The following is a 19,035-nucleotide window of genomic DNA, read 5'->3' on the forward strand; positions in this document are numbered from 1 at the left end:
CTCCAGCCTCACTTGGGCCCAGAGAGGACCACATCCCCTCCCGCTAGCCTGGTTCTCCTGCCCCCAGGCTCAGGCACTCCCGACATGCCAACCACCTTGGTGTCCCTCCTCCATCCCCCACACCACACCCAGACACCTGCCAGCCCTGAACCCCTACTTCTCACATCTGTCCACCACAAAGACAGAACACTCGCTCTGTGAGCCAGAAAGAGAATTTACAAATAGGAGAAGGGGATGTACGTGCCCATTATTCACGGGCGCTAACAGGAACTGCTGGGGAGGCTCCTTCACCACCATAGACCAAAGATGAGAGCAGCATGTGTCAACTCTGCTGACTGAGGGTTTGCCAGAAAGACTGAGCCAAAAATCCCCCATGATCATGAAGAAATACACAGGGAAGCAGCAGGGGCAAGGCAGGCTGTGTCACTGTAGACGAACCAACTACCAAGTCTCACAATGCTTAGGAACACAGGCTCCACCAGCTACTGACTTAGATCAATTATTTCATCTTTCCATGGCTCCATTTTTTTAATCTATAAAATAGTTATTAAAAGTTGCCAAAACTCGGGATGCCTGGGTGGCTCAGCGGTTGAGCATCTGCCTTTGGCCCATGGCCTGATCCTGGAGTCCCAGGATCGAGTCCCACGTTGGGCTCCCTGTATGGAGCCTGCTTCTCCCTCTGCCTATGTGTCTGCCTCTCTCTCTATCTCTCAAGAATAAATAAATAAAATCTTTGGGAAAAAAAAAGGTGCCAAAACTCTAGATTAATGTGAGGCTTGAAGAAGTTAATACTGACACTTAGAACAGCACCTGGTTCACATGAACCCTCAACAGGTCTCCGAGCCCACATTGCACCTTTGTGGCAATTAAAGAAAGATGTCCCTTCCTTGAGACTCTTTACTTCCACCTCAGAAAATCGTCGTATTTTACTAGCTTCTTAGAACAAGACACTTTACTGCCACCTACTGGAAAATTGTTATAATAAATACAAATACATAATGCCTGCACTGGAAATTGTATCTCCTTAGACACAGTGCCCTTATGCAGTGCACAACCCACACTTCCATACAAGAAGGCCCTGACACTCAGAAAATGTTGACTATTAAATAAAAGAGCTAGGCTGGACACTTTACAGAGCCTGCCATGTGTAATCTCATTTAATAAACAATGGAATCAGTGGATTAATTCTCCAAGTGACTTGCTTTGGGCTCCTTCTCAAAGGATGGTGCACCCATGTACAAATGCTCTGATGTAGATGGTAGGAGCAGCTGGAGCACTGAGACACATGGGCTTCACCTTGCCTCCATGAATCACTTCACAACCAACCCCAGTTGTCACTCTTGCCCTGTGACACAAACTACACTTCCCCAACCTGCAGCGGTTAAGAAGCTCATTTCTAGAATTGGTTGGGCCTCAGTTCTAGTTCCAGCCCTGCCGCCTTCTAGCTGTTTGACCTTGGGCAAATTACTCAATGCCTGTGACTCATTACCCTCCTATGAAGATCCAGGATAACAATACCCCTGGAGCCTGCTCCAACAATTCAGTGAGAACAAACCTCAAGTGTCTGGCATCCAGGAGCTGCTCAGTCAATGGCAGCAATTGTAAGGATGGCATTATTGTTGTCAGTACCATTGTTTTCACCAGGAGGGCTGTTGCTCTCCCAGGGTGACTTGAGGAGAACCGAGCCCCCAGTAGCATTTCTCAGAACAACACTGGCCTCCGAACTACCCCTATGTCACACAGGCACCAAGTGAAGGAATTCATAATCTTCCTCCAGACCTTCAAAGCAGATGACATGGGATAGGAAGTGCCTACATTTTTGGACTGGCTGGGAGACAAACGCTGTCAGGAGGAGTGGCAATGTGCAGAGCTGCCACAGGGCACAACTCCACGGCCTGCTGGGCATGTCACAGTACACATAAGTAGTGGCCTGGAGGGAAAGGTTTTGCCTGAAGGTCTGCTCATGGTCTGTTTGTGGCCTGCTTAAGGCTGGTGCCCAGCCCGATGTGAGGGGCCCAAGGCCCAAACCCCAATACTGAAAGGAGCAAAAAAGAAGGGACTGGGAGGGGCAGAAAGATCAGGCCCTTCTCACATGCTTATACCGTTCTCCTGAATCACCAGAAAAACTCATTAATATATTCCCCCACCCTGAACATTTCTCTCCAGGCCCCCCAAACTCTGGGCAGTGTCCCTCTGATTCCTGTTTATCCCTCATTTGCACATTCCCGCTTTCCTCCCAGCTCTGCTGAGCTCCATGGTGACGACATTCCCCTCTACAGGCTGAGGACCAGGCTCCCCATTTTCAGGAACCTGTTTGTGAGGACAGGGAACAAGAGCCTTGAGCAGGCTTGAGCTCCAGTACCGTTTGGAGGAGGCCCTGGAGGAAGAAGGCAGGTGCACACAGCTGCGGAACACCAGGCCCAGCAGAAGCAGAAGGAAGAAAGAAGCAGAGATAGTGGTTAGAGGTGTGTCCACGGGCAGCTTCCTTGGCACAGCGTGAGGCCACCATTCTCATCCCAAACCAATCTCTGTCCACCTCACCATCCCCCCAGGGGTCTAGGCACATGTTTGTTCCCTGCCATTTGTCAGCAGGACCCCTGCCTCTGCAGCCCACCCCCACACCCCACAGCCCCCATCCTCCTCCCCGGCGTGCACACCCACATGCCCCTTCATCCCTCTGGAGTTATCGCTGCACAGCCACACCTAAAGCCTCCCTTGTTCCCAGCCACGTCCCATCCCGAGCTCCCCAGCAGCTGGATCGTTTCCTTCCCTATTTAGAGATGGTCTCTCATATCCATCCCTGCCCTGCTCTGTGTCTTCCAGCAGCCTCCCTCCTTCTCCCCTCTCTTGATTCCACAAGGCCCTCTGCCTCCAGCACGCCTGCTCCGGAAACTTCACTGTCCTAAATCAACGACAGCCTGCTTGTAGCTCAACCCGAAGGCCACTGGCAGGCTCGCATCTCTCCCTCTCCTCAGCAGCATCCTGCCAACTGACCTCGGCCTCCTTCCTGAGACCGTCCCTGTGGTTTCTCTCTGCTGCCCCTTTCCCTCCTCACCCCCCTCTGTTGGCTGAGTCTCCTCAGCCAGTTTCCTGGGCTTTCTGCCTTCAGACCCACATTGCCTACCTCTTCCTGCTCAGTTTGCCCATGTGCCCCACTGGCCTCTAACACTGAACAGGTCCCAAACTGGATCAAGTTATCCCCTCAAAACCTGCTCTCTCCCCATGACATCTCAGAAACCAGCCCCTACCATCCACCTTGACCATCAAGCCAAAAAGCCCCACGCCACCCTTGGCTCTCTTCCCCTTCACACCATGTCCCATGGACCACCTGGCCTTCATGATTCTGTCTCCTAAACTTCTCACATGCCCATCCACCTGTCTCCTTCCCTCACCCCCTCTCACCTGGATTCACCAGCATCCCCCTAAGTGGTCTCCTTGCATCTGGTTTTGCAAATCCCTTCCCAAGAGAGCCAATGTGTGCTGTATTCTGCAACCAGGGGAAGTGTTCTAAGAATTTCATTCCGTTTAAAACCTGTCAAACGCTCCCCAGCTGCTCAGGATGAATTCCAAGTTCCATGACACGGCCTCCAAGACCCCTCATCTTCTATTTCCTTCTGACTTCTCTGGTCCTGCCTCCCACTAGATAATCTTCCCTTTTGGGATCCCAGAGAATGATGAGCCACCTCCCCATACATGCTCAACACTGGCCCTCCTGAACACGAGCAAGTTGTAGAGCCAGCACACTCTCTTTTCCTTTGAGGCTTGGAGTTGCCAGTCCCTCTGAAATGCTCTTCTGCCCACCTCAACTGGCCACCTCCTTCTCAGACTTCAGATCTCCATTTAAATCCTCCCTGGTGTCTTGAGCTCAAGATAAGCAGCCCCATGGCTTCTGCAGCAACTTGCCTCACTCCCACTGAAAGACACACCACCCCGTGCCATTCTTGTGTGTTCCACTGGCAGCTCTGCGCACGGGGACCACAGCTGAAATCCCTGTCCAAGGACTACAGGATGATGAATGAGTAATCGAGGGGAGGGAGGGATGGCAGAGGAATGAATGGGTGGGCAGATGGTTGAATAAAGAACCCACCCACCAAAAAAAAATAAAAATAAAAAAATAAAGAACCCACCCAGCACACTCTCCCTTCCTCCCCAGCACTCCTGTCTGCACCAACCTGCTTCATGGGTCCTCACCAACCCCCTTCCCCATGCCTGCTCCTCGCTCCCTCTGACTGAATGGGCTTCCCAGACCACCTTCCTCAATCTAACACATCTCTCGGGGGCTCATTCAAGCTCTCCATTTTCCAGAAAATCTCCCAACTGTTCCAGAAACTTCTTACCACCCTATGATAAGGTCCTGACTGGTCTGTGACACCTCACTGTGAGAGTCCTGTGGCCCTGGCCAGATGACCAAACTCCTGAGCCTGAGTTCCTCAACTTCTGGTCCAGACAATGTGAGGGGCTCAACACCCTCTTCCAGGCCAGTGATTCTCGGGGAGGGTGGGGGGCTGCAGCGATCCTATCACATCCAGGGAAGCATATCGACACTGCCAGAGGATAGACGCAGACTCCAAGTATCACCAGGACATTGTAATTCACTGTCCTATGTGATACTAGGACTCTGAGGACCACGGACCTGGAGGGCAGCTATACAACGGAAGTCTAATTAGATGAAGCCACCCATGACCAATCCCTCCCTCGCACCCCACCCCCTGCCACCCTGAGTGCAGGCAGACCTGGGGCCACCCCACTGATGGGTCCTACAGGTGTGCAGGGTGTTTACTGAACTGCTCACATCAAGAGGACAGGGACGCAAGAACAGATGAGGCTCTCTCCCCCGTCAGAGCAAAATCTACCTTATGTCCCCTTCAGTCTGTTCAGCAGGCCAGCTGAGCACAGAGAGCTGAGGACAAGCCTTGAGGGGCACTTCCTCCCCTAGGTCAGAGGGCCACCACACTAGACAGACATTCATTCCCAGGGCAGGGCTGGGGGAAGGGTTGACCTCCCCACCTCCACCGAAGTTGTCCTGTTAGCAGCAGCCCCAGAGACTCCCACCTCATGGGGCCAGGACGCTCAGAGGACCCTCTAGACATTCAGATCCTGGCTCCTCCGGGAGCTCCAGGCGGGGGCAGCCAGGCGTGCTGGGAGGGCTCCATTGTCTGCCTGCCCCACCCAGCTCGTTAGGAACAACATGTTGCTCTAATTACACTTCCCAGGAAAAACAGTGTTTTAAATTAAGGCCTTGGGGGAGGGAAAGGGGGATGGGGGGACCACTGGGTTTATTTTCCTGATTGCAAAACACCAAAATTTTCCTTCTCGTGGATTTGGGGGTGCCAGAGAGTACCTCGTGTACGTCTCCAACTAGAAGCCATACCCTGGATTTGGAAGGGGACAGAAAGACATCCGGTTGGCCCCCTGAGCCCTCGGGGAAAAACAGCCATGGAGCGGGCAGTCCCTTCTAGCAGGGCATCCCCCCCCCTTGGAGCAAGACAGGAGCGGCAGGACCAAGGGTAATACCCCGAAGAGCGCCCCCTTAAATGGTCAGGTCTGCAAGCCTCAGCTGTGCCCACTGGGTCCCCCAGTGGGATCTCCCTCTGCACAGAGTCCCGCATCCTCGGGGCCCCCCGTTGTTAAGGAAACCACCGTCACCTCTTCTGCCACCGGTGTGTACGTGTGCGCGCGTTCTTACGCTTGTACACACTCGCGCACATGCACGCTCTCCAGTTCTCAGGAAATCTAAAATTGCAGTTTCTTTGAACTCATTCCCCTTGGCAGCACGGACCGCCTTTGTTCTCCAGACAAAAAGGAAAAGAAACGAGACAGAGGGCTCAGAAGAGGCGGGAAGAAGGAGGGAGAGAAGGAGCCGGAGGCCAAGGAGCAAATCAAGGAAGAGGGAAACAGGAAGGGAGAGCGGAAGAGGAGAAGGTGAGCGAGGCTCAGGAAGGGGGGTTCTTGCTCTACTCTGACAGAAAGACAAACTGGGGAGCCGGGGACGGAAGTTCTCCCCTCACCCATGCTCTCTGCAAGGACCCAGGTCTCCCAGACGTCAACGAAGCCTCAAAGACACAAGGCAAGTGTCCCCCCTTTGAAGCCTCAAAGACAATGGGAAGTGTCCCAGTTCCCCGGGCCAGAGCTCCCAGAGAGGGCTGCTCCAGATGGGCATAAAGCCTGGGGGAGGGGAAATCATGCCACACAACAATATGGCCCCAGGTGGTGACAAGCCCCCAGCCCAAGGCAATTCCACCTAGATCCCAATCCCCAACTCCTTCTGCCAATCCCTGCTTCTGATGTTAGCTCAGTGTCACCTCTTCCAGGAAGCCATCCTCACTGTCCTCCAGTGGCTCTGGGAGCCATCAGCACAGCTTAGGCAGATGTCATTCCCAGACACTCTGTCCCCCACACTGGCGTGGAATGCACTGGCCAGAGGCACTCCCCACCAGAAAGGCCGCCCTTAAAGCATCCTTCAGTCACAAAAGCCTCTTACCTGGTCCGGCCCCCTGCTCCCCAGCCCACACCCCCTGCAGCCACTAGCTTCCTAACAAACCCATCTGCCCTGTCTGCCCCCAGACTTCCAAGGGCCAGTGGCCCAGAATCTAAACTGCCAGCATGCCTTCCCACAGCCTCAGGGAAGCTGGTGCACCCTTCACAAGGATCAGGCCGGAGCCTGGAGGGAGTTGAAGGGAGGGGGATGCATGGCAGGAGTCTGGCCACAGCAAAGACAGAAAACTTCTGTTAAGGCATCAGGCTTCCTACGGACCCAGCAGCAGCAGCTGGACTAACCTATCCCTGGAGATTCTTGAAATGAAATAGGACCCAAGACCTTGGTATGAGGCTTAGCCTTCAAGTGCAAAGCAAGTGGCTGAGCCATGGAGCCCTGGGTCTGGCCCCCCAGAAGGAGGTGATCCACAAGATCATCCTCTGGGGTTGTTCCCTGGACTGCCTGATACTCCATTCATCCCACGGGGCCTTCGACCCCTTAAACCTGCTGACTCAGCCCAGCCCCGTGCCCAACAGACCCCCAAGATTTGCTCTCCTCTCACCCTGCTGACCCACACCCCACCTCAGCCTGTGGCCTGGCTGGCTCTGTGGCAGGACACTTGGCCCTCTTCAGGGTCTGGCCCAAAAGCGGCAGATTTTAATTTGCTTCTTGACAAGACCACAGCCAGAGCCCCGCTCTCGGAATCTGAGCCTTCACTGTTACATATTACAAATCCAGCTATTAAGGACTTTAGCTTTTTTTAATAACTCATCCCTGGGCTGGGTCTTCTTCAGAGCAGGCTGTGGGTTTTGGCCACAAAGTGCTTTCAATCAAGAGGAAGGGCTCCGTGCTGCTTCCCTGGACAGGGCTCGGCTCCCCTTTCCAAATCGGCAGTCTTTCGCAACTGCGGCCAAAAGCAGGAGGCTGCCTGTCAGGCACAATTATGGCCAGCTCACTTGGCGGACCCCACCTTGGTCTGGGAGCAAAAGGAAGTGAGGTAAGGGGCGCGGGGCCTGCGGATCCCACATCCTGACCCTGCACTTCGAGTCCAAATTGCACTGGAAATGTCAAAGGGTGCCCGCTCCCAGCCTGGGGATTCCCTGATGGCAGGAAGTGGCTGCCCTTTCCCCAGCCCATCTGACCAGGGCTCTCCTTCCTGTCTCCCTGCCCAGGCCTCTGCCCAGGCCTCTGCCCAGGCCTCTGTCCCTGCTCACTCCTGAGGACCTGCGCACAGAGGGGGTGCAGGAGGCCATAAGGGAACATGCTCCTCATCCCTCGGGGCAAAGGATGTGGCCTTACTTCCTCTGGAAGCCAATCCCAATCTTCTTCCAGAACCTAGGAATCCCCAATCCCACCAGCCCCTAAAGCAGCCAGGCCCTAAACTGGTGCTTGGCCCTTTGAGCCAAAGGCGTGTTCCCCGTCTTTCTGCAGCAAAGTCTGGCTAAAGCTACCTTCACCAGAAAGGCTTCCTTGACTACTCTAGGCCCCTTAGGAAGATTTTATTCTTGAAAACATGCCACCTGGTACTCGGCCAGATGAGACCCTGCATTTCTGCCAGGAGACCTAGATGACTTCAGCCTCCGACAGGGCAGCAAGCCTTCTGAGGCCAGAATCATACTAGGATATACCCCCATGCAGCCCTGGATCAGCACAGAGTAAGGGGAGTGAAATCCAGTCAGGTCTCTGAGTGGCAGATGTCCACTGAGGCACCAGGAACCCAGAAGGCTCTGTGGCACCTGCCCAGAGGTGAGCCTTCTCCTTCCCTCTGCCCTCCTGCACCCAGCTGCGAGGGGCCAGCTCACCTCTTCCAGGATTCCTGACATATCCTGTACCTAGGCCGCAGCACGGGATGATCCATGTCCAGGAGATTGGTGGAGGGAAGAGAGAAGGGAGGGTAAAAGTTTACCATCAGTGACACGGAGACTCGGCTGGGGCAGAGATCAACACATCAGATTCACCCTAAGAGAAGCCAAGAGAAACTGCCTCCCATGGAGGGTATGGGTGGTGTGCATCCAGCCATGCCTTCCACATGGTTCCTTGAGAAGGAAAGTGTGATGGGGTGTCGATGCAGAGACTGGTGGAGAGGCCAAAGTGTTAACCTAGAGCCCTGGCATCTCTGGAGGTGACAGGTGGTGGGAAGGGTCCCAGACCCTGTGCAGCACCCCCAGGAAACAGCCAGGCCTCACCCCCTGGCACTGCTGTTTCTGCTGAAGCATATGGATTTGGAGAGGCAAGGAGAAACCACCCAGATCCCCAGGGGCAGGCAGGCCTGAGAGCAGGAGCTTGGACTGGACAGCAGAGAGAGAGAGAGAGAGAGAGAGAGAGGGAGGGAGGGAGGGAGACAAGCCAAAGAGGTGGGGGGGGGGGGGCGGAGGGGAGAAGCAGAGGGGTAGAGTGGGGGACAAGCAATAAAGGAGAGCCCCGCTGGGTAAGAACTGTCTGCAAATTGTGCAGGCTGCCTCGTAAGGGGGGAGGCCTCCAAACACAGCCCAAAGGACCACTTCTCAAAACTGCAGCTGAGCCTGGCAGAGAATAGTACTTCCTGAATCAAATTAGCAGGGTTCCAGGAAAGCTCCACATTTTCTACCATGACCCCCACAAGAAGGGGAGCAGGGAGCAGGGAATAAAGCAGAGGGAAGAAAACCAGGTCATGGTGGCAACAAGGAGCCAAGGAAGAGTGTCTCAATCACAACTTGGGGACCAAGCATGGCTCAGAGCCCCTGGAGAGCTTCTGAGTACACAGGGTTGCTGCCCTGTCCCCTCAAGGTACACTTCAGCCCGTCTGAAGTAGGGCCTGAGACTTGGCATTTCTTACCACACCTCAACAGTGTTCAGCACTGGCTGCACATTAAAATCCCCTGGGGAATGGAGATGGGTGGGAGGATAAGGTAAGTGGGTGATGGGCACTAAGGAGGGCACTTGATGGGATGAGCACTGTGTGTTGTGTTATATGTTGGCAAATTGAATTTTAATTTTTAAAAAATCCCCCAGGAAACACCAAAGGCCACCAATGCCTGGGCCACTCCTCCAAGAAGTTGTGTTTTGATCGGTCCGGGGTGCAGCCTGAGTACTGGTGATCTCTAAAGCTGCCCCCAGGGATTCTAATATGCCACCCAGCCGAGAGCCACTGGTCTGGGTGACCACAGGGTCATTTAATTCTGAGATCTGTGATTCTCGGGCTTCTCCGGGAAGAAGGGCAGGAAAGGCCAGAGCCAGACAGGGACCCCAGCCCCTGCCCACCCTACCCCGTGGCCCCCCTGGGGTCTTCCTCTGCTTGGCCGCAGGATGGTGGTGACACGTATATGCCTGATGGCCCTTCCTAGCCCGGGGTGGTTGGGGGGGGCGGGCGGACCCTGCAAGCCAAGAGAGGTGCAATCGGTTACAGAAGAAAAGGGAAGAGCAAGACTTACCTCAAAACCAGGAATATGGTGAATGGCCGGCTAGGGTACAGAAGAAAGAGAGCTTTGGTCAGATGCCTGGCACCCAAGCCCCCAACACCCTGCTTTCTGCCCTGGCTAGGCAAACACACTTCCCACCACAAAATGACACTCATAGAATGTGTCAGTGATCAGACAGTGCAGGGGTTTGCAGAGTCTAGTCCTCGAAGGCCTAGGGGACTCATCAGAGGAATCTGGAGGTGGTGGGTAACCTCAAGGGAAAGCCAGGTTTGTGGTATGTGGCGCTCCCTTCCAGACACCTCACCCAGAGTAGCCCTATTTCTACCTGGCTTACATTGTGAGGTTCACATCACAGTAAGAGGAAGTTTGGAGATGTGGCTATAAACCAAACGCCCTTTCATAACAGGAAGGTGGCTGGTCCTGGGTCATGGAGCTAGGCCAGGGCAGAGGTGGCACTAGACCAGAGGCCCTGCCCTTACCTGCCCATGGAGATGCCCCCAACACACTTAAGCCTCCCCAAACCAGATCACAGAGGTCCTATTCCCAGAAACCACCTCAAGTTATGACCCAGCGATAAAGATATCCAATGGCCAGAAGATTCAGGCATTCTAGCACAATCCAGATCCCAACACTCTCCCTAACAGAGCATGTTGTGATTTGGGGTTCAGAAAAGATGGGCAAAACCCAACCCTTAGCAGAAGGCCTGACAGCAGGTGACTGTTCAGTGTTCCCCAATGACTGCAGGCCCCCAATCAGTGAAGAGGGATTGATTGCAGTCCCCTCTACTCCATTGGGACATCCCCTCCCTGGGCTCCCTGTCACCCCTACTATGTATGTACTCCCTGCCTGGGTCTCCTGGATATGGATATGAACCAGCCTCACCTTTTCTCTCTGGATGAGCTCAAAAGAGGCCAGCAGTTCCCCCGCCGACTGGCTGCCCCTAATCAGTGGGAACCAGGCCAGCCGGGGTGTCCGCTCCAGGCTGGGCTGACAAATGCAGCGTCCCATAAACTCATCTGCACCCTAGACCAGGCATGAAGAAAGAGTCAGCATCTCCCAGTCCAGGACTCTGAGTGGCCTCAGAGCAACCACCAGACCTATATCCAGCCTCCTGAACTAGAAAGGGACTCGAGAGTTGCGGCAGCCCCCTGGTGCAGAATGATACACTCTGTCCCCCACCCCCTTAGCAACCACTTCAAATCCCCATCAAGGTCAAAAATGCCTCCATATGTCTAACTAGCCTCACCTTGATTTAATTTCAAGCTCTGAGCTCCTTAGAGACCACAGTGACAGCTCCCTAGCATTTTGCTAACACCCTCAGCATGGTAGGTGTTTACATTTCCAAAGGCTTTTGCATGTCCTTTAAGTTCCCCACCTCCTAGCTGGGAAGTTGTGATCACTCATCAAATTCAATGGGTCTTGTTAAAATGATATTTTAGTCTTATTCATCTGCTCAGGACCTTCCATGGTTCCCACTCCCTGGAGGATAGAACCCCCATCTCCTGGCATGGAAAGCCCCTCACTGGAGCCTACTTGCCTCTCCCGCCCTGCCTCATTCCCTCCGCACACCCCCTGCTCCAGTCTCCTGGCCTCCATAGACCTCTCAGTCCCTGGTCTTCACGTGAGCCATCTTCCCCAGCTGTGCTGCCCTCTGACCTTCTCAGCCATCACCCATGGCCCTGCCCAAGCGTGGCCCTCTAGCATGGGCCTCCATGACCTCACTGTCCTGTGACTCCAGACGTGTGATTAGCGTCCCCAAGGTGGCAGCGGCAGGACTGGGGTCTTGGCCAGATGGTGCCGCAGCCTTTACAAGCCCTGGTGCCTTGCCGAGGCCCTCATCTGGAGAGAAGGAGCAGAACTTCTGGGAAGCACCACTGACTGCAGTCATGACACTGCTGGGGATGTCCCACACAGCAGATCATAGTCCAGCATCAACCACTAAGCGTAGACAGCAGCCACAGCGCTGGGAGGGGTCCTGGAGGCCCCTCTGGCCTGCGGGTTGCCCCATTCGCTGTGGTTCATGGAGAGGTTATGGGGAGGGGATCCTGGGCAGCCAGGCCAGCAGGAGCTCCAGGCAATGGCTACAGTCACTTGATATGTTAACAATGTATGCAGCCTCTGCTCTGCCCCAGGACCCTGGAGCCCAGCCACCTGGAAGATGCCATGGCTCTTCTCCCCCTGGGTCCCCCCAGGCCCTGGCCTGCAGGAGAGAGACAGGGTCAGAGCAACATTTTCAAAAGAGGAGGTGGGATGCTATTGGAAGAAAGGCTGTGTGCAGCCAGGCTCCCGGCTCACCTTGATCTAGCACTCGCACCTGCTCCTCTGCCAAGCCCCTGGCCCAGCGCATCCTGGTCCTCCCGCCCCTCCCTTCTTCCTGCCCCCAAGGTGCCAGGCCCTGTGCTCTTCCCCAGACAGTTCCAAACAGACTCCTCCTCCAGTTGATCAGCCCCCCCTGACAGAGCCAAGGGAAGAGCCCATCGGTGGACCTTCCCAGCTCAGGCCTATGATTCACTGCCCACTACCAGCTGGCCCCCTCCACCTGGTGGGACACCCCAAACAGCATCACCTTGCCCCACCCCCTAGTTACCACACCTTCCCAGAGAACCTGACATCCAGCCATGGCAACTCTTTCTGGAAATATCTTCCAAATCCTGCCCCTCCCCTTCTATCCACTGCCACCCCACCCAACCCCAGGCCCCTCTACCAAACATGCTGTCAGGCAATCCGTCTCTCCCTTCTCTTCTTTTCAAAATGTTGCCTGACCACCTCACTCCCCTTCTCCCCAGGCCTCCTACTCCTGTCTTCTCTTTCCCAGCTTGCTCTCGGCTCTCCTTATCTCCCTTTGCCCTGGGCTGGGTTGGAATGCCCTAATACCCCAATTATGTTTCCTTCAGGGCCTGGGTCTTTCCCAAGGCCTTCCCTCAAGTTCCAGCCCTGGGCTTTATCTCCCTCTGGGAATCTTCTAGAGCTGCACCTTGTGGCTGTTTAAACATAAAGTTTAATTAATTACAACTAAAAATTAAAATTGAGTTTCTCAGTTGCAGTAGCCACTTTTCAACTGCTTGATTGCCACCTGTGGTGAGCAGCTCCCGTTCCAAGCAGCGCAGCAGGGCCATAGGGCTTTGCCAACACCGCAGGAGGTTCTGTAGGAGGCCCTCCCTGTACCACTGGAAGCATCTCTGCTCTGCAGGTAATTCTCGCCTCCCACCTACACTGGGAACTCCAAGTGCCAGCCACTCAGCCCAGCACATAAGTGCTTGATAACTGGAGAGTCGATGCATCTCTCGATGGGGAGAAGAGTCTACTGGCCTAGGGTCTTAGAAGCAAGTTAGAGGCAGAGACACCCTGACCCACAGCCAAATACCCTTTCCAGTTCCATCCCCTTTCCCTGATGCATGCACAGCACGTGTGTAAGCAATCCATTATCAATTACTCTGGAATAGTTTTAACTGCTCTGTAGCCTGTGGGGTCAGGGGAAAGACCATCTGGCTGGGTACCCCTCCTGGTGGTGTCTCCTCCTGGCTCCTGGAGGCCACGGGCAGTGAGGGGACGAGAGAGGAAGGCAGGTGGACTCACGTAGGTGTCGTGGTCATACAGCTCCACCACAATGCTGGGCGGCTGCTCAGCGATACTGGCTGGCTCACCAAAGATCTCAATCTCATAGAAGATAAGCGTCTGGTCCCAGGTGGGGTTCAGAGTGTTCTTCGCCACCACTGTCTTCTGGCTCTGGTGCAGGAAGGAGACGATGGCGTAGGGATCTGTGTGGACCAGGCCCAGGGAAGGGAGGCAGGACATAGCAGGGACCGTGAGAATTGTCTCTGCTCAGGCGTTATGTGGGTCACAAAGCCGGAGCAGAATCGTGGCTGCTGCTCTGGAGCAACAACCTACATTTCCCCAGCCACCACCACCCCACCACCCCAGGCCCAGCCCCCTAATAAGGCCAGCTGGTGGGCTACAGGGGAGAAATGGAGCCGAGGTCCAGGAGAGCAGGCTCAGAGAACCAAAGAACTTCCCTTCTGGGCTTCTTACCTGGACTGGCCCCTGGGAGCCAGGTCCAGCTAGGAGAAGTGAGTGCCTGGATCATGCGTTCCTTCATTCATCCCACAAGCATTTACTGAGTGCCTTCTGCATGCCAGGCCAAGAGCTAGGAGCTCAGGGCTGAGAATACAATTAGAGCAAAACCATAATCCATACAAGCAACTATAAAACTACAATTCTGATCAGCGCTTTGAAATAGGATAAAAGTCGCAGTGGCGTGAAAGAGGTTCCTTGAGAAAGGGAGAGTAGAGCAGAGATGCTAGTGCCATCAGACTAGGGTGCCTAGGCCTGTATTTTAGCAAGCCCACTCTGGCTGCCACATGGAGAATAGCCTGGAGGAGGCAGGGACACCAGTAATGAGGCCTCTGCCAGGATTCAGGTGAAGATGGTGGTGGTTCTCAGATGGGCGAGCACACTAGAGGGAAGCACATGGACTCAAGAGCTGTTTAGCAGTGGGTGATGTGACAGGAACCCTAAGATCCCTGCTCCAAACTGTTCTGCAGCCTGCCAGCCCCAGCCATGCCAGCTGGGGCCCTCCCGCTAGTCATTCCCCCTGCCTGCTCCCAAAGGGAAATTAGTGTTACTAGAGAAGATTCTAGGTCCATGGCTCTCAAATGTGAGCATACAACAGAATCACCTGGAAGGCTTACCCAGACTGGGCCCCACGCCCAGGGACGTATTAATCAGGTCTGCTGCTGAGCCTGAGAATCTACATTTCTAACAAGTTCCCAGAGGGAACTGATGCTGTGTTCCAGGGCCACACTTGGGAAACCAGTGTAGGAGAAAGTCCTATGGAATTGAGTACATGTAATCTGGGATGGGGCAAAGAGTTGGCAGAGGGGCTCCTCCAACTTCTCTCACTAGGATGTCAGACTGGGGGGCAGGTCCAATTCACTGCCACTTTATAAGACTCAAGGTGCCAAATACTGAAGGACAAGAAAGTCTTGAGATGCAGAGAGCTGGTGGCCAGATGCTAGATGTCGGGAGGGCTGAGCCCAAATGGCCTAACACATGCCCTCCACCGTTGACTCCCCACTCCAGCCTGCAGCCCCCTGCACCCTCTGAGCCTCACAGTTTAGCCCCAGTTTAGCTCTCTCTCTTAAGAGAGCCTGAGCACTAGAGGTCCAGTGCTGGGATGTCCAACTGTAATCCTGGGGCTGTGATGGGGAGACAGCACTTCTCCACAACAGGAAGGGGAGGACAGGATCCTTGGCCATATGGAGACCAAGTGGCACACTACGGCCATTGCTTAGGAGGTGATAGAGAGTAACCGTAGAAGAGGCAGGAAGGTTGGGGAGGATTCCCATCAAGACATGAGGATATTAGGATCCAAGTTTTAAGGGTAGGGGAGATCTAAGTTAGGAGGCAGGAACTATGGGCACTCAATGGCTGAATAATGCTGGGTTTGGCTAACAGGAGGTAGCCACCAGCATGGAACCAGCCTTCAGGCACAAAAGCACAGTGCAGTCAATCCTGGAGGGCTTCCTGAAGGAAATCAGTTTTGAACCTGATTCTGGGAATAGAAGAGGGCAATGCAAGGCCCTTGACAGGGGAAGGGGCAGAGGAGACATGCCCACCCGTCTTGCCACCCCCACCTGGTGGAAGCCTCTCTGGCATGGGGCTCCCCCTTCCATGCACCGGCCCTGGTAGGGTTGGCCCCAAGCACTTCCCCTCCTGCCCCTGGCAGGGCCCAGCGGCGTCTGTGCATTTAATGAAACCGTCTGGCTGTGATACCATCAGCTCCAAGCTCGGCAGAGAACTTCTCCCTGGTTCCAGTAAGGGAAAGAGGGCGCGTTCCGATAAATAAAACCATATTAGAGAGCCGGCGAAAAAGCCCCTTTTGTTCCCACCCCCTGTGCTTCCCAACGCTTTATTTTTATAAGCGCGAGGGCCCCAGACCGACCGCGTTTACACAAAGATCACAATTGCACATTGTAGCGGCTGTGCACGCTGTATTGGTGTTGGCAGCACCCCCCACGCTGCCTAGCCCCCCCACCCCAGCAGGCCGACTCCTTCCAGCAGCCCCAGCAGCCCCAGCAATGAGCTCAGCGCTGGGGGAATGGGGAGGGGGTGGCTTTCAAACAAAAATCACCCAGACCCACACACGCACCCTGCCCGCCCATGGGAGGAAAAAACACACAACAAAGGCATTGTAAAGAGCAGGCCTGGAGGCCTGGGGCCTCAGACACTGGGCTACTGTGTGCTGGGGCCTGGCTTCTCCCCCCACAGGGCCCAGCCCCTCCACAAAAAAGAAACTAGGGAGAGCCAGGGGGTGTTGCTGAAGCAAGGTGGTCAGATGAGGGAAAGCCAGACAAACGCACAGACACATCCCTCTTCCAGGAAGGCCCAGAAGAGTGAGAAGCAGATCCCAAGGAGAGGTGGAGGGCAAGGTAAGAGGCTGATTCTTCTCTGTCCACTCCAGCCTAGCACTCTTCCCAGGCCCACTCCCACTGAAGGAGGTGGCACTGGCCCTCAGGCCTCACCCATCAAGCCACATGGAGCTGAAGCAGAAAGTGGCTGGACTGGAGGTCTTGGAGGACCATTAGCTGCCCTAGGCAGCTCCAGCTGTGAACACATATGATTCTACTGGATGCCATCATTTCAGGCAGCCTCAAGCAGGTGGTTCTTTTGCCAGACCTAGAGCCCTGCACCCGACCTCTGCTGCTCAGACCTTCCTAGAGCCTTCCTAAAACCTTTATGATACAGTAAGCCTTCCTCATAGGCCTTCCCACCTTCCCAGTTCAGACCACCGGGATGGGAGATAAAGCAGGCAGCATCATTCCACTCATCGGAAGCGAGAGCTTTGAGCCACGAAGACTAAGTTACTAGCCTATAGCTCACAGGTGACCAGGGCTAGACCCCCCTGACTCCCAATCTAGTGCTGCTTCCACCATGCCATGCTCTTTGGAAAAGAACCCTTAAGAGAGAGGGAAATAGATCACTAGTAAGGCAGTGCATATGAAAACTATAACAATATTTTCCTATTAAATTAAGAAAAATTGTTCAGAATTATAAAACCCAGTGTTGGCAATTATTGGACGAAATGGGTACTCTCCTTTATTGCTGGAAGCAATTCAGGAAAGTAACTGGGCAATATGCCCTAAAAAACATAAAACTGTTTATACCTTGCTTCCTATATTCCTGGGAATCATCCAAATTAACCAAAAGCTATACATGCAGAGATGCTCATTCCCACATTATTTGGAATCCATCATTCATTCACTATATAATTACCGACTGACCAGCACGTAGTGGGTAAGCACAGTACCCGGGATATGGAAATGAAGGAGATGCAATCTAGGCTCTTAAGATCATGATTACTGGTTGAAAATGGTAACTACAGGGCAGTTTAATCCAAGGTGATGTGCAATTTACTCAGGGAATGGATAAGGTGCTGTGGGCGGGGGTACCCCATGAAGCCTGGCAGCATCAAGTCAGTCTTCCCAAAGGAGGTCTCCTACCCTGAGTTTCAAGAATGAGGAGTAACCAAGACACACCAAGGAAAGGGGGGGGGGGCATCCTAGACAACTAGCACGGCATGCGCAAAGATGCCAAAGAGCACGGGCACTTGGGAACAGCAAGTAGTTGGTCCAGCCAGAGGGAGGAAGTGCCAGGGCAGTGGGGATGAAAGAGGGAGGAGGAGGCTGGGCATATCACTAAGGTCCCAGATACAAGCTCAGCAATTTGGACTGAATCCTATAGATCAGTGTTTCCTAAAATGTGTTCTTCGTCAGCGTGAGTTCTCTGGGGAGCTAACGAGTGCTTAAACAAGTCAGACAGGCTCCTTCCCTGCAGCCATTGCAGAGCCTCTCAATGCCACTGTGCATTGTAAATCTGGAAGTGTGCGGTGTTCCCCAGTCTCCCTTGCTCAGGAACCCTGTTTAAGTGGAGCGTTTCACAAGCCTCCAATGCACTTTGGAAAACAGCTCCGTGAGCTCAGTGGGAGAATTCCCCTGGCCAGAGCCAACCTTAATAGAAAAGCTGTGCTTCGAGAAGGAGTGGGCTATGACTGGAGTCCAGACACAGTGAGCCCCAAAACAAGAACTCCCCAGCTCCACCCAAGATAGAGTCTGGATCTGGGTGAAAACTAAAGCACCGGTCCCCAAAGAGGTGACATCAGCTGTGGGGCAGCCATGGGCCATCAGACCTCACTGTGGCCTGCCCTGGAGTAACACCTTTCAGGACCACCCACCTGGCACATACCTTTCATCTCCCAGGAACCATAAGGCCAGCAAAGAGGGCACAGAACCTTCTGCTGTCTTAACCGATACCCCAGGCTGGTAAATTAATAACCTGGCATCTGGTCTACTTAATATCTCTCATGCCAAGGCAGGCCCCCTGAGCCCACTGATCTGTGAGACCCTCCAAGAGGAGTTTCTGATTCCCCTAAGCTAAGGGCTGTCTTCTGCTATGTAGTGATCTCCCAACAGAGCTGCCAATGGGCTCTCCGTCTCAATGGGAGCTCTGGAAGCAGAGCTTATGGCTCCCTCAAACCACAGCTCTTGTGCCCAGCTGGAGGAGAGAGCAAAGCAGAATTCCCTGGGGAACAGTCGGGCCAATCAGACAGGTTTCTTCCTGATTTCCTTTGATACATAGCAGGTTCCAATGAAGAACAGCTCAGCTGAAGCATTGCTGCCCACTAGATACAGCGTGGAGAACCTGTGATTTCTAAGTCCTCCAGCGTCGTATCTTTTCTTTCTTTTATTTATTTATTTATTTATTTATTTATTTATTTATTTATGATAGTCACAGAGAGAGAGAGAGAGAGAGGCAGAGACACAGGCAGAGGGAGAAGCAGGCTCCATGCACCAGGAGCCTGATGTGGGATTCGATCCTGGGTCTCCAGGATTGCGCCCTGGGCCAAAGGCAGGCGCCAAACCGCTGAGCCACCCAGGGATCCCCGCGTCGTATCTTTTCCATTCAAACTGAATTCAGTGCATACTATGGATGCTCACCAAGCAGGGGCAATCCCAACCCAATATCAATGAGAAGTCATTTGAATCAAGCATCATTATACATTTCCTAATGCCTAGTTGCTACACAGGCCACACATCCTCACAACCACAAGCCACACACATCCTTCTAGTGTCTGGAGAATTGATGCTGGTTATACATTCAAACCAC

At 53.9% G+C, this 19,035-nt stretch overlaps 1 protein-coding gene across 1 annotated transcript in view; it reads right to left on the bottom strand.

The window, feature by feature from the left end:
- The window catches only part of DYSF (dysferlin), a 216,308-nt gene that overhangs the window by 65,199 nt on the left and 132,074 nt on the right, over positions 1–19,035 (bottom strand). The window contains 4 exon segments of the mRNA XM_038561780.1: positions 8,278–8,307; positions 9,886–9,915; positions 10,756–10,896; positions 13,450–13,631. Coding sequence (XP_038417708.1) covers positions 8,278–8,307; positions 9,886–9,915; positions 10,756–10,896; positions 13,450–13,631 — 383 coding nt within the window.

Source organism: Canis lupus, chromosome 17 (genome assembly GCF_011100685.1).
Source record: "Canis lupus familiaris isolate Mischka breed German Shepherd chromosome 17, alternate assembly UU_Cfam_GSD_1.0, whole genome shotgun sequence".
Classification (NCBI taxonomy): Eukaryota; Metazoa; Chordata; class Mammalia; order Carnivora; family Canidae; genus Canis; species Canis lupus.